Source organism: Giraffa tippelskirchi, chromosome 13 (genome assembly GCF_054371585.1).
Source record: "Giraffa tippelskirchi isolate mGirTip1 chromosome 13, T2T-mGirTip1v1.2.pri, whole genome shotgun sequence".
Classification (NCBI taxonomy): domain Eukaryota; kingdom Metazoa; phylum Chordata; class Mammalia; order Artiodactyla; family Giraffidae; genus Giraffa; species Giraffa tippelskirchi.
The window spans coordinates 35,672,841-35,688,071 of NC_137287.1; the positions used below are offsets into that span (position 1 = coordinate 35,672,841).

Sequence of the window (15,231 nt, forward strand, 5' to 3'; positions counted from 1 at the left end):
ATCCTCTGTTAATGCCGGCTTTGAGCACAGAATTTTTGATCCTTGCACAGATGCTGCGAGAAGAGCAAAAGCTAGGAACCACACCAGGTCTGTTGGAAACTGAAGCCAGAACTGCATCCTGGTGCCATTATCTCTTGTCTGCAAGACCAGAAGAAATCCTGGTAGTCCCACAGCCAGATGCCAGGGGCGCTCCAGAAGGTCAGGCTTCATGAGGCTTTGATAAATCTCCACCATAACTCAGAACTAAATGTGGGCATCAAAAGGATGCCCCAGATTGAAAACTAGACTATTTACCTGGAAATGGTGAAGATACCAGTCCAGGTACAAATGCATCAGTTGGAAAGGGCTATTCTTGTATTTTACACATTTAATTCCCTTTAGTGTGTCTGTAAGGTGATACATGGAGCTTCCTGGGTGGTGCTAATGGTAAAGAACTCACTTGCCAATGCAGGAGACATAAGAGACATGGGTTTGATCTCTGGGTTGGGAAGATCCCCTGGAAAAGAAAATGGCAGCCCACTCAAGGATTCTTGTCTGGAGAATCCCATGGACAAAGGAGCCTGGCAGGCTACACAGGCCATAGGGTCACAGAGTCAGACACGACTGAAGAGACTTAGCACAGCACAGCACGAGGCAGTATATAGCATCACGGCTAAGAATAGAGTTTCAGCAATAAGAATCTCTGAATTTACATCCTAGCCTGTGATGTAGCTTGAGTGATTTGGGGCAAATCTTTTAACCTCTCTGAGCTTCCTTGTTTTCACTTCGTATAATGGGGATAACAATGGACCCTGGTACCTTAGCTGTTATCAGTATGTGGCGGTACTTAAGGATGCCTGATCCAGGGTAAGTATTGAAAACAGGAAATGTTCCAAACTCCCAGCACTCACCACAACACCAGAGCATCACCAGTCACAGAGCACAGCTTCACTTGGACCCAATCTGAAAGTTGCCTTAACTTTGAAAACCTCTCAAACTTCTTCCATGCAATTTTGTATCAGATGGGAAACTGTTTAGCCGCACCAGGCCAGGCGGTAAGTGAGGAGAAAAAGCCCTGTCGGTGTTTACAGCCTTTGACAAATGGGCTCTCATCTTCTCCTGACAGTCTCTCCCCCTGACTGATCCATCAGCTTCTGTTCTCATCACCTGGACCTTGGTCCTCATAATAGTATTGAAATTCAGATGGATTTTACACCACAAATAAAGATGAACTTAAACGCCTCCGTTTCCCACCAGCAACGCGGGTCGTGTAAAGTCAAACGCAGAAGGTTTTGCAAGGCCGGGCAGGCAGCCGGAGGGAGGGTCACCTGGCATCACCTTGGCTAAACCTGCATTAGCTCCGTGGCCCTGGCCTATGGGAGGAGACCTATTGAGCTCTGCTTCCCACTTTAGGGGGAAAAAAAGTGCTACCAGCCTTTCAGATCTGCCTGTGACATCCTCTGGGTGATTTTTAGGAAACAGCCAGAAAACCATCCAAGTGTGGGGCCCAGACACAGAGGCGCTGCTCATGGCTGGGCTTGAAAGCGAAAGAGAAGCGGAAAATGAAACCACACTCCGGTACACACCATGAATCCCTCCATAAACAAGCGGGCAGGCTTCTCCAAGAGACAATTAGCTCACCGTCTGCCGATGGAAAAGAGGCGGCTAGGTTACAGAGATACCGAGAAATGGAGAGTAAAAGAAAAAAAAAAGATTCTCTCCTTCTGTCAACAGCCTCAGATGCAGCCCAGACCGTGCAGACCAGGAAGAGTGTTTTATGGCTCTTCATTAAGATGAGGGCTCTCTCCACCTCTTGAAACTCACCGTTTATCTCCCATCATTCTATCTGGTCCAGGATTCAATGGGAAAATGACTCATCTCAACGTAAATGCCCCTACCGAGTGGAAGAGAGTGGGATGAGGCATAAAACTGGAGGAGCTCAATGGGGAGGTACCCTATTGTGTGCGTGCGAGCTCAGTGGCTCAGTCGTGTCCGACTCTGTGCGACCCTGTGGACTGCAGCCTGCCAGGCTCCTCTGTCCATGGGATTCTCCAGGCAAGAATACTGGAGTGGGTTGCCATGTCCTCCTCCAAGGGATATCCCCCACCCAGGGATCGAACCTGCATCTCCTGCATTACCAGGTAGATTCACTACCATTGAGCCACCTGGGGAGCCCCCAGGGACCCTACTAGACACTGTCGAAAACTTGAGATCTTCTGTTTTCTAAAATTGTTCTGTCAAGAAGATACTCAACAATATTTCAGATGAAAACACAGATGGAAGCACACAAATATATCCCTGTATACAGAATATAGGGAGGAGAGGTAGCCAAGGAGGAAGGGAGGTGAAAGAAAAGGGAGAAAAGGAAAATGGAAGCAACTCCTGGGAAGCCATCTAGCCCAGTGGGTATCACGTTAAGCTTTCTTAACCAAAGGCCATCAAGCTTTAAGGAAAATGCCACTAGTTCTCCTCCAGAGCTCTCAGCATTTCATAAAAATCCACCCAGGGCCAAGGGGCTGCCTCTTCAGAGGCCAGCTGACTTATTATTTTGGCACCTCTGTCATCTCCTGTCACTTCAATTCCACTTTATCAAATTACTGACTTTGCCAGAAGCATTCGGGATGGATAGAGAGGGACGTGCGGCTGTGTGCGTGCGCGCGCACACACACACACACACTCACACACACACACATACTCACACACACACACTCTCACTCACACACACTCACATAATCACACACACATACACACACACACATTCACACACACACAGTCACACACACATACTCATACACACACACTCACACATACACACTCACACACACACACACGCAGGAGAGAATGTCATCCCTTCAATGGTGCAATTTCATAATTACACGTCGGGGTGACAGAAGTACACAAATGGCATCCTAGACACGGGACGAAGAACACTCCAGATGCCAGGGCGGCCATCTGCCTCCTAACCTCAGGCCCCGTCTCTGGCCGGAGGGTTGGGACTGGTGCTTCTCTCCTGAGGGTGGGGACACTACCTCTCCTCCGGGGGGACTAGATTTCATTATGACTTTCCCACTGAGAAACAGGACCCTGAGAGCAGAATTACCTCCAACATCTCATCCCACTTCCAACCACATTAGGACATCCAGAGAAGGGACAGCCCTGATGTGAGACTTAGAAACAAAAAAAGTAAATAAACAAACAAATAAATCAGAACTCAGAGGAAGAAAAAAGAAAAATCCTTCTCTCGAACAAAGGGAGTAAAATGCCATGAGAGCGTAAGAGGGCAAAAAGTGGAAGCAGGCATGGTGGTGGCTGTGCTGCTAGGAGTCATCACCAGTTGAATACAGTCAAAGGTTCAGTGAATTCACGTGTCATCACGAAACACAGCAGGGCCTTATGGTCCCTCCCTCCCATGTCCTCCGCCTACTTTTTGTCTGCAGTACAACTTTAGACAGAGAATAAGTTTAATCAGAAAAGGGAGAAAAGGCAGAAGCAAAGGAAAACAGTCAAACAGGACCAAACAATACGAGTTTAGTCATTAAGCAGAGTCAAGGACCTTTAGCTTCTCCTCAAGGGCAGAAAATAACACTGAGTCATAACCTGTGAGCTGTTTTGCAGATTCTGAAACCCCCACCCGGTGGAAAAAGTGAACTACATGATGACCAGAGTGTAGCCATGATAGGAGTTGCCATAATTTTGAGAACTGGCCTCCAGGAAGTGGGAACAAACTGGCGCTGGAACTGAAGACTAGCTGTACTTGAAACAATCAAGATGACACAGCCATCGCCGGACCCGTTTCAAGATGGCTGTCAGAGCTGACTGTGCTGCTTCTGACTTTATCTCCCCCCTCTGCATATGGACCCCAAAACCCCTTGAAAAGGTCCTGCCCACCGATCATCCCGGAGGAGCTGGCCTTTGGACACGAGTCCACCCTCACCCCCAACCCTTCCAGCTGCCACCCTCCAAAATAAAGCAAACCTTTCTTTCCACCAACCTTGACTCTTTATTGGCTTTAGAATGGCAAGCAGCCAGACCCCTCTTTCAGTAACAATCAGTCACGTGTGGTCAGGGCTAGAAAACAACAGGCAAGCCCTCCAGACATGAGGCTTCATTTGAAGTGCCCGACTCAACCCAACTGTCCGTGACAAAGCGCAAAAACATAGGGGTGTGTATGAGTCTGATACTCTTCTTTGAAAACAGCTGAAGTTATGTACAGAATGACCGCCTCTGACTTCTTCCCACCATTCCTTACTAGAGAGCACCCATAGACGTGGGGGAGCACTATCATCATGAAACATAAACCAAAGGCGGTTTGGGTGGTAGAGTGGAGTGCGCGACCAGCTTACACTGCCCAGAGATTATCCTTGTTCACTAATCTTACTGATGAAGGAAGTGATGTTGTCTCAACAGCATCAGTCCTTCTGGAATCTTTCCAACATGGCTGGCAAAGAAAGTAAAACAAACCAAAAAACTAAACAGAAACATGTTTATGAATTCCATTAACATCCAAGGGAAGGACTTCCCTGGTCATCCAGTGGTTTAAGAATCCACTCGCCAATGCAAGGGACACAGGTTCAATCCCTGGTCCGGGAAGATTCCACATGCTTCCAGGCAACTAAGTCCGTGCCCCATGACTAAGGAGTCTGCACTCTAGAGCCCCTGCTCCACAACGAGAGAAGCCACTGCAGTGAGAAGCCTGCTCACTGCATGGGACAGTAGCCCCCACTGGCCACAACTAGAGAAAGCCCAGGTGCAGCAATGAAGACCCAGCCCAGTCAAAATAAATAACTAACTAAATAAATCCAAAGGAAGTGATCCTGAACTTCAGAAGCAGGGCAGGGAACATGCTCTCATGTGGTGAGCAGAGTCCCTGGGAACAGATTAAAAAAAAAGACTGGGAACACCTCTTCCACCTAAATTCCATTTGCCCAACTCACAACGTGCACATCGTCAGATACACCGGTTTGTCAACATGCAGCAAACGCCAATATGAATTGTAACACCTTTGCCTGCAAGCTAGACAAGACACAACTGGAACTCAGCTCAGATCATCAGGCTCAAATTTTAGCTAGGGTATCATCATTCCTTTCAAAGTATGGAGATTAACCCTTCTTAAGATAATGAATGGCGACTGTCTTCTATTTAAAAGCAAAAATTTTTTGAGAAGTCCTCACTACCTTATTAATCAGGGGATGACTGAGGTAGCACAAAACCAGGGCTGAAAACCTCTGCTTGAAATAATAACTGCCTTCAACAATAATGGTACAGTCGCAGAGAGAAACATCTTTCAAAATTGTAGAACGGTGTCAAAAGTAGCCAGGAGATATGGACCCTCAATCCAGTAATATTTGATCTTTTTTTTTTTTTAATCCAAGGCGTTAAAGGTAAAATTTGATCTGCTTGGATGCGCTCCTCCACGGAAACTTCTGTGAACTCTCGTCAATAAAGGCAGACCGAAAATATTAAAGGAAAGAACAATTGTCTAGCGGTCGCTTGTCCTGAGCGGGTCCACACAGTGTAACAAGATAAATGGGGGGAAAACTCTAAGATACGAGCAAATGACCTCCCTTTCCTGTACGCCCCCACAAAACATCACGAGAATAAGTTTATACCGTAGAAAATCACTGCTCATGTGACTATGTCATGAAAGGAATCTGTACAGGCTCTTTTTCAAGCCAAAATGTATAGATCAGATATATATATTTACCTATAAATCAGATATATTTATTTTCAGGGCACACCCTAAAAAGCCCAAGAGTATACATTCTTCTGATATATATGCAATGTTCTATAATTCTATATCATATATGGCATATTATACATGATAATCACCCAAAATATTCAACTAAAATGTGAAATGAGTTAAGGATAAATGAACTATTTTCCTAAAAGAAGCAGATGACTAAAACAAAAATCAACACAATTTTTTTAACACGTAATCATATTACACAATCTTCAATGAAGTTGTCAGATCTAACTCAGATTGCAAAGAAAAAAAAAAGAAAACCACCAACAACAGACATTTTAAAACGCGATTGGCTTTAAGTGTCTAAAACCAGCACATGAATCACCTTTGCAAGCCGTCTTCCAGCAAGGCATACCTTTAACACTTGGGTTTAAATCACAGAGATCTTGTTTTGTTTGAAACCAAAAGGATGAAAAATACAGACTTACCTTTCTGTCCTCTATTTCCACACAAGTATTGCAGTCTGCTTTGATATCCTGAGTGGAGGAGAAAAGAAAGAGAGAGGACAGGAGTCAGACTTATGGTCAGAAAACGTTCAGCGGTGTCGTTGAAATGCCCTTTAAAATAATAAAAAGCTCATGCTCCTGACGGTTGTTTCTCGAGCCATTGCCCTTTATAGCGCTTTTTAGAAGTATATGCCCTGCTGTTTGCATTAGAGACATATGGATGCCATAGCTAAGCTTTATTGCATGCAGATGTGGGGGGAAGGTAAAGCTATGGATCAGAACTCACAGCAAAGAGAAATGGATGGCTCATAAAATGATGCGCCCACCTCAGACACCTTTCCTTATATCAGCAGAGATTGCCCTTAGTGGGAATTAATGTCTCTCGCCCATTCCAGATTTGGGACAGTCAAATCTAGCTTTCTTCAACTCAAAGTCATCACTGTCTGTTCTTATCCCTCCTTCCATCCATCCATCCATGCATCCATCCATCCATCTGTCCAGTCATCCATCCATCCAACTGGACCATCATCTGTCATCCATCCACCATCCATTCATCCATCCATTATCCATCCATCATCCATTCATCCATCCATCATACATCCATCCACAATCTATCATCCATACATACAAATATCATCCTATTCATCCATATTTGTCACATACCTACTTCTCATGAATTTTTCTTGTTGCTTTGGAATGTAAAGGTGAAAAGAAAAAACATGGTTTCAACCTTCAAAGAACTCCCAAGTTACACAAAATGGCACATACACACAGAAGCAATTGTGATATTCATTTACTCATTCAAAAGATATGCACTCAGCACCTATTTCTTGCCAAGTCTTGCTCTAGCCATGGAAGACCCAACATACAAAACACAGTAAGGGCCTGCCCTAGTGATGTTCACATTCTACTCGAAAAGACAGAAAACAGAAAAGAAACATCAATAATGTTTGATGTTTTAGAAGAGGAAGCGTTCCATGAAGAGAAATAAAGCAGGGAGAAGGGGATGGAGTTTGATCCCTGGATTGGGAAAATCACTGCAAGAGGAAATGGCAACCCACTCCAGTATTCTTGCCTGGAAAATCCCATGGACAGAGGAGGCTGGTGGGCTACAGTCCATGGGGTGGCAAAGAGTCAGACATGACTGAGTAACTGAACATGTAGAGGGTGGGAAATGCTGAGGGTAAAGGAATAAGATTTTAAATGTGAAGAGAACTGGCAACTGAGTAAAGGCTTGAAGGCTGTTGGGAGATGAGCCATGCTTGTGGCCATCTGGGAAAGAGGATCTCAGAAGAGGAAAGAACATGTACAAAGGCCCTCGGGGGGCAATGAGGTGGACAAGGTCAAGCAGCGGGAGGTCTTGCAGATATAGGAGATGTTGGTTTGCTCCCTGGGTCGGGAAGATCCCCTGGAGGAGGGCGTGGCAACCCACTCCAGTATTCTTGCCTGGAGAATCCCATGGACAGAGGAGCCTGGCGGGCTACAGTCCATATGGTAGCAAAGAGTTGGACACGACCGAGCGACTGACACACTTGTGTCTTATTTATTTCACTCAACATCATGTCTTCACCCATGCAGTAGTATGTCTCCGGACGTCTTTCCTCTTTGAGGCTGGATTATATTCCGCTGTATGGAGAGACCACATTTTGTCTATCCACTCATCCCTGGGTAGACACTGGGTCGTTTCCACATTCTGGTTATCGTGAATAGTGCTGCTATGAACATGGGTGTACACACATCTGTTCAAGTCCCTGCTTTCAGTCCTTTTATGTATACGTCCAAAAGTTGAACTGCTGAATTACCTGGTATTTCCAGGCTTAGGTCTTTGAGGAGCCGTCATACGGTTCTCCAGAGTGGCTGCAACATTTTACTCTCCCGCAGGCAATGAGCAAGGTTTCAGTCTCTCCACATCCTTGCCCACGGTTCACCATTTTCACTCAGAGGTTGTGAAGAGAGCACAGGTATTAGCTGCCTTTTAATTTATTTTTATTTTTGACTGTGCTGGGTCTTTGTTGCTGCAGTCAGGCTTTTCTCTGGTTGTGGCCAGAATGGGCCACTCCCTAGTTGCTGTGTGTGGCCTTCTCCCTGCGGTGGCTTCCCTGGTTGCAGAGCCAGGGCTCCAGGTGCACAGGCTTCAGTAGTCCTGGCTCCTGGGCTTAGTTGCTCTGCATTATGTGGGATCTTCCCAGACCAGGGATTGAACCAGTGCCCCCTGCGTTGCAAGGCAGACTCCCAACCACTGGACCACCAGAGAAGCCTTTTAGCTGACTTCTGTTTAAATAGAAGAGACAGCTGGGGGCCAAAAGCGCAAGTGGGGAGACAAGTGTGGAGGCTACTGTGGGAATTCAGGTGGAAGATGATGGCGATGGCAAGGGGAGTGGAGGGCAGGGGAAGCAGTGAGTCACAGTCAGAGTGTGGTCAGATCGGCAGGTGTCCTCAAAGACTGGATGTGGGAGATGAGGAAAAGATGCAGATCAAGGACTATTCCAAGGTTTCCGGTCTGAGGATGCTAGTAATGAAGGTGCGGGAGGGGCACTACGGGTGGGGCAGGACTGTGCAGGCATCTGCCAACGATAGCACCTCTGTCGACCATAAGTGAAGTCTACAGCCCTGTTTACTCTCTCCCTCTTGGGTTGGGTTGTTCTGCAGATGCATCACGAGGACACTGTGGATGCCAGGGCAAGGCTATCACCATAGTGATGTATCCAGCACAGCAAACACTAGGTCCACGTAAATCAAGAGTGGAACCAGAGGAGACAATGTCGCAGGGAGAAGATTTTGTTTTCTTTGTAACAGACTGTTTAGCTACCAGCAAAGTGGGATAGAACCTGTGAGCAGTGAAGGCACGTCCCTTTGGTGCCAGCAACTGTGCAGGGTGTTTTTTCACACCTGCCTCTAAATTTCCCCAAACGAAACAAGGTTAGGATTACTTAGCATTTGTTTGCTTTTGTTTTTTTGTTTTTTTTTACTATATTGATTTATAATATTATAGTAGTTTCAGATGTACAGCATGGTGATTCAGTGATTCTTTTTTTAAAGATTGTACTCCATTAAAAGTTATAGTAAGATAATGGCTGTAATTCCCTGAGTTATACAATCTATCCTTGATGCTTATCTATTGTATACGTGTATTTCTTAATCCTGTGTGTCTAACTTGTCCCTCTGCTTTCCTTCTTCCCTTTAGTAATCATTGGTTTGTTTTCTATACCTGTGAGTCTGCTTCTGTTTTGCATCACATTCATTTGTATTGTTTTTCTTGTTGCTGTTGTTATTGTTCAGTTGCTCAGTCGTGTCCAACTCTTTGAGACCCCATGGACTGCAGCACGACAGGCTTCCCTGTCCATCACCAAACCCTGGAGTTTACTCAAACTCACGTCCATTGAGTCGGTGATGCCATCCAATCATCTCATCCCCTGCCATCCCCTTCTCCTCCCGCCTTCAATCTTTCCCAGCATCAGGAGCTTTTCAAATGAGTCCGTTCTTCACATCAGGTGGCCAAAGTATTGGAGTTTCAGCTTCAACATCAGTCCTTCCAATGAATATTCAGGACTGATTTCCTTTAGGATGGACTGGTTGGATCTCCCTTGCAGCCCAAGAGACTCTCAAGAGTCTTCTCCAACACCACAGTTCAAAAGCATCAATTCTTTGGCGCTCAGCTTTTTTTATGGTCCAACTCTCACATCCATACATGACTACTGGAAAAACCATAGCTTTGACTAGAAGGACCTTTGTTGGCAAAGTAATGTCTCTGCTTTTTAATACACTGTCTAGGTTGATCATAGCTTTCCTTCCAAGGAGCAAGTGTCTTTTAATTTCATGGCCGCAGTCACCATGTGCGGTGATTTTGGAGCCCCCCAAAATAAAGTCTCTCACTGTTTCCATTGTTTCCCCATTTTTTGCCATGAAGTGATTGGACCAGATGCCATGATTTTAGTTTTCTGAATGTTGAGTTTTAACTCAACTTTTTCACTCTCCTCTTTCACTTTCATCAAGAGGTTCTTAAGTTCTTCACTTTCTGCCATAAAGATAGTGTCATCTGCATACCTGAGGTTATTGATATTTCTCCTCACAATATTGATTCTAGCTTGTGCTTCATCCAGTTCATGTAAAATGTAGTCTGCATATAAATTAAATAAGCAGGGTGATAGTATACAGCCTTGATGTACTTCTTTCCCAGTTTGGAACCAGTCTGTTGTTCCATGCCCAGTTCTAACTGTTGCTTCCTGACCTGCATACAGATTTCTCAGGAGGCAGGTCAGGTGGTCTGGTATTCCCATCTCTTAAAGAATTTTCCACAGTTTATGTGATCCACACAGTCAAAGGCTTTGGCATAGTCAATAAAGCAGAAGCAGATGTTTTTCTGGAACTCTCTCGCTTTTTTGATGATCCAATGGATGTTGGCAATTTGATCTCTGGTTCCTCTGCCTTTTCTAAATCTAGTTTGAACATCTGGAAGTTCATGGTTCACGTATTGTTAAAGTCTGGATTGGAGAATTTTGAGCATTACTTTGCTAGCATGTAAGACGAGTGCAGTCGGGTGGTAGTTTGAACATTCTTTGGCATTGCCTTTTTTGGGGATTGGAATGAAAATTGACCTTTTCTAGTCCTGTGGCCAGTGCTGAGTTTTCCAAATTTGCTGGCATACTGAGTGCAGCACTTTCACAGCATCATCTTTTAGGATTTGAAAAATCTCAGCTCAAATTCCAAAACCTCCACTAGCTTTGTTCATAGTGATTGTTCCTAAGGCCCACTTGACTTCGCATTCCAGAATTCTGACTCTAGGTGAGTGATCACACCATTGTGGCTATCTGGGTCATGAAGATCTTTTTGTATAGTTCTTCTGTGTTTTCTTGCCACCTCTTCTTAATATCTTCTGCTTTTGTTAGGTCCATACCATTTCTGTCCTTCATTGCTGCAAGTAGCATTATCTTATTCTTTTTTATGGCTGAGTAGTATTTCATTGTATTATATATACACTTACACAGAGATACTGAATCAGAACCCACATTTTAACAAGTGTTATGGACAGAATGGTCATATATCCCAAATGCATAGGTTGAAGCCCTTGAACCCCATGTTGGCTGTCTTTAGAGATGGGCCTCTAAAAACATAATTAAGGTTCAATGAAGTTGTAAGGGTGGGACCCTGATGTAATAGGATTAGCTCTCTTATAAGAAGAGACACTCAAGCTTCAATACTTTGGCCACCGGATGTGAAGAGCCGACTCATTGGAAAAGACCCTGATGCTGGGAAAGATTGAGGGTAGGAGGAGAAGGGGGTGGTAGAGGATGAGATGGTTGGATGGCATCACCAATTCAATGGCCATGAGTTTGAGAAAACTGTGGGAGATAGTGAAGGACAGGGAAGCCTGACATGCTGCAGTCCATGGTGTCACAAAGTGTCGGACACGTCCTAAGAACTGAACATCAGCAAGAAGAGGCACCAGAGGGAAGACAAAAGAGAGCTTTTCCAATCTCTCTGCACTCATGAACCAAGAAGAGGCTACACGTGGACACAGCGAGAAGATGTTACCTACTCGTCAGGAAGACAGTGCCCACCAGAACTTGACTCTACTGTCATCCTGACCTGAGACCTTCAGCCTCCAGACCTTCAGCAAAATAAATTTCAGTTGTTTAACCTCCAGTCAGATTAAGACAGTGAGATACCCTGGACGATCTGAGAAGCACAGTCGGAGGACATGGAGTCACACTTTTCCCACTCAGACTCCTAATGTAACAACTGACAGACATTGCAGGCAGAGGAGTGCCCCTGCCTTTCACGGAGAACTCTCTCTGAAGCCATCCTCTAAGGCAGTGGCCCCAACCATTTTGGCGCCAGGGACTGGTTTCATGGAAGACAATGATTCCAAGGACGGGGGGGTGAGGGAGAATGGTTTCAGGATGATTCAAGGGTATTGCATTTATTTCTATTATTATGACATCAGCTCCAACTCAGATCACCAGGCATTAGACACTAGAGGTTAGGACCCTCCTCTAAGTAACATGAAGAGAAAGTAGAGATTAGTTTGGCATGGGTGAGATGAAAGTGTAGATTATTTAAACGGAGGAGATATCATCTAGAAAACAGGCAGGCAAAAGCAGTACCCTGATTGTTTGATGCCATTCTGACCAGGGGGAACACACATTTTCTTTCCTTCCTCAAATGAAAATATGATGAGTTTGCAAGGATGAATCCATATCCGATTTTGATTTACCCACACAGAAATGGCAGGTGTTAATCTACTAAGGAACAAAATCAATAAACCCAAGGCAGGGTTTTTGTGTTTTTTTTTTTTTTTAATCTGCCACCAAGGACCCACGCCAGGGACAGAAAAAAGCCATCTGGCAAGATTCAAGCTCTTGCCATTTCCCGAAGATTATTCAATTTATTCTTGTCAGGATTAATTTACTTAAGCCCACGCTGGAATTTTTATTTAGATGATACTGTTGGTTTGTCATCTGCTGCAGAACAACGCGGGAGGTGCCCCAGGGGACACGCACTTGCTTCTGAACAATGTTGGACTCAAATTGGAAAAATGTCACTTTGGCGGGAACAAATTATGGTTCGGATCGCTCCACAAAGAGTGGGTGTCTGCAGACTACGGGCTCCGACCTGACCTTTTCCAAGCCAGAGGAGTCGAGGAAGTACTTTGTCTGATGGCTTCACTTGGGGGAACAGATCAACTGCTCAACTGTTCAGTATGAATTTTTAGCCCTAGGCTCATCACCAACGATCAATTTCCCTAGAGAAATCAGCCATGCTTCTTGCGGTACCTAGGAAACCCTGAACAGTGATGAACTGCCAAAGTAGATGGAAACCCACACGTGCTATGGAATCATGAAGCTCAGATCCATATCACTGGGCTCCCCCAGCAGTGCCTCAGTTTCTCCACCTGTAAAATAAAGGTAATAATAATAACAACAGCTGCCTCCTTTGTTGTGAGGCATATCAACCATGGTCTCAGCTGACGGCAAGCCATCAAGATCTGTCAGCTATCGTCAGTGGCCTCCTCTGAAAGTCTTTGGGAGACCCGGTTCTAAGAGGAGTCCTGAGAACTTCAAAAACAGTTCTATTTTTAAAGTTTTCTCTCCAGAGGCTTCTGAGTTCCTCTGGCTTTCAGACATCAAAGCACGCGCATGTCTGTTCTTTTCAAAAGCTGTTCCATCTCCCAAGAGGTGTTTCTTTTCTTCTGCACTTTCCGTGTCAGTTCTTTCTGATGATTTTTGTAGGTCAGGGTTATTTCTGTCCACCGTGCAGGAGCACTATCGTCCTGCATCGCGGATCAGCATCATGCAGGGCTCCGAAGAGCCCGGAAGGCAAAGGTCTCAGCGAGCACGTGGAGAGACCACCCTGGCCAATGAGATTCTGGAGGCCTCAAGAGACTTAGAAGCTAGGAGCCTAAAGGGGGCTCCCCAGGTGGCATTAGTGGTAAAGAACCCACCTGCCAATGCAGGAGACATGAGATGCGGGTTCGATCCCTGGGTCAGGAAGATCGGGGCATGGCAACACACTCCATTACCCTTGCCTGGAGAATCCCACGGAATCTAAACAACAACAATCCTGGGGATTACTTTCACTCTCAAGAGCTGTTACGCCCAGGGTCCCCTGTGTTTTCAGAGTCCAGCCCCTGGAACTGTCCTAAAAATGGATGATTTCAGTTACTAATCCTGGAAGGGCAATGGAAAGAAAAGAGCAGGGCCCTTATATCTTACATAAGAGCTGTTGTTGTCTAGTCACTAGGCAGTGACTGATTCTCTTTACGACCCCATAGACTGCAGCCCCACCAGGCTCCTCTGTCCATGGGACTCTCCAGGCAAGAACACTGGAGTGGATTGCCATTTCCTTCTCTAGCGAATCCTGACCCAGGGATCAAATCCACATCTCTTACGTAAATTTCCTGCATTGGCAGGCGGTTTCTTTACCAATGAGCAACCTGGGAAGCCCATGTAAGGGTTAAGTGAAGCTAATACATCCTTGACACACTATCGTTCTTCTGGACTTGGATACAAAGTCCAAGAGTTTTTAAGGGAAATACCTGCGGCTCAAGTCATCTCTTGGGAGCTGGGAGAAACACAGCCAAAGACTCAGCTGACAAGTCCAAACAGGGCTTATGATCAACTACTCTCAGGAAGGGAAGAAGTCCAAGTGTTTTGTTCTTTCTTTTCAAACAGAAAATAAATGCTATGGCAAGACAGTTTAGAACACTGAGAAGCAATGCATTACATCATCATATTCCAAAAAAGAATTCAAAAGTGCATTTAAAATTCTGAATCAACGTTAGGGGAGGCGGAGGGGGAATAATTTTCCTTCTACCTTCCTAGGATATTGGCTGAAACTCCCGGTAACAAAGATAGATGATGAGAGGAAAAGAAACACAATAAGTCCCCTATAGACGAGCCTTCCCCTACAGATAAGCCTTCCCCTACAGATGAGCCTTCCCCTACAGATGAGTGAACTTTCAAAGAAGCGAACATGCGCACTCATGACCAGTCACAGAAGGTAGTTCACATGTTCGGTGTACATTGTCACATGTGTGCATCCTCTACAAGCGGTTGTGTCTTTGTGTAGTGTCTTGTACTGTATAGAGCACAGTAGTATATGATCTTTATTTCCAGCCCAGGATGTCCAGAAGCAGTTGTAAAAGCAGCAGAGATGGAGCTGGTACTGCGAACAAGCGCCAAGAATCAGAGGCCCAGAGAAAGGACTGAAAGAGACAAGAAGGAGGAACTGAAGACCTGGAAGAGGTTCAGGATGCAGGAAACAGTACAGGGCTTTTTCTTTATTTGAGCGGGCACTGTTAGGGTTTGCAGCACAGGACCTGAAGGTAGAACAGTACACGAAGGTTGCGGCGGTCATCCAGAATGCAATCCAGTGCTACCGGGTCATCCACGGTGAGAAAAAAAGACCCACTGCCCAGACATCACCAAACTGTTTTCTTCAAGAGGGTAGATGGAGTTGAACCCAGCGAGGAACCAGAAGCTATGCCATCCACGTTAGGCATGAGTGAAACCGCAGCTCACCCTCCGTCTCGTTTGCTGACCCTCCCTCAGCTCCATGGTCTCC

The 15,231-nt window shown here is 45.4% G+C and overlaps 1 protein-coding gene across 4 annotated transcripts in view; it reads right to left on the reverse strand.

The window, feature by feature from the left end:
• LOC145531678 (uncharacterized) overlaps positions 1 to 15,231 on the reverse strand; it is a 468,005-nt gene that overhangs the window by 17,175 nt on the left and 435,599 nt on the right. The window contains exons 1-3 of one of the 4 annotated variants that reach the window (XR_014072656.1): positions 14,204 to 14,374; positions 6,151 to 6,198; positions 3,971 to 4,047 (exon numbers count right to left, since the gene is read on the reverse strand). Coding sequence is in view for 1 of the 4 variants with exons in the window: in XM_081554698.1 (XP_081410824.1) it covers positions 6,162 to 6,198 (37 nt within the window). In the remaining 3 variants the exon portion in view is untranslated. Of the gene's footprint in view, positions 1 to 3,970; positions 4,048 to 4,806; positions 6,199 to 14,203; positions 14,375 to 15,231 lie in introns of those variants that run through there. The other 3 variants (XR_014072655.1, XM_081554698.1, XR_014072654.1) reach the window with 3 other exon arrangements.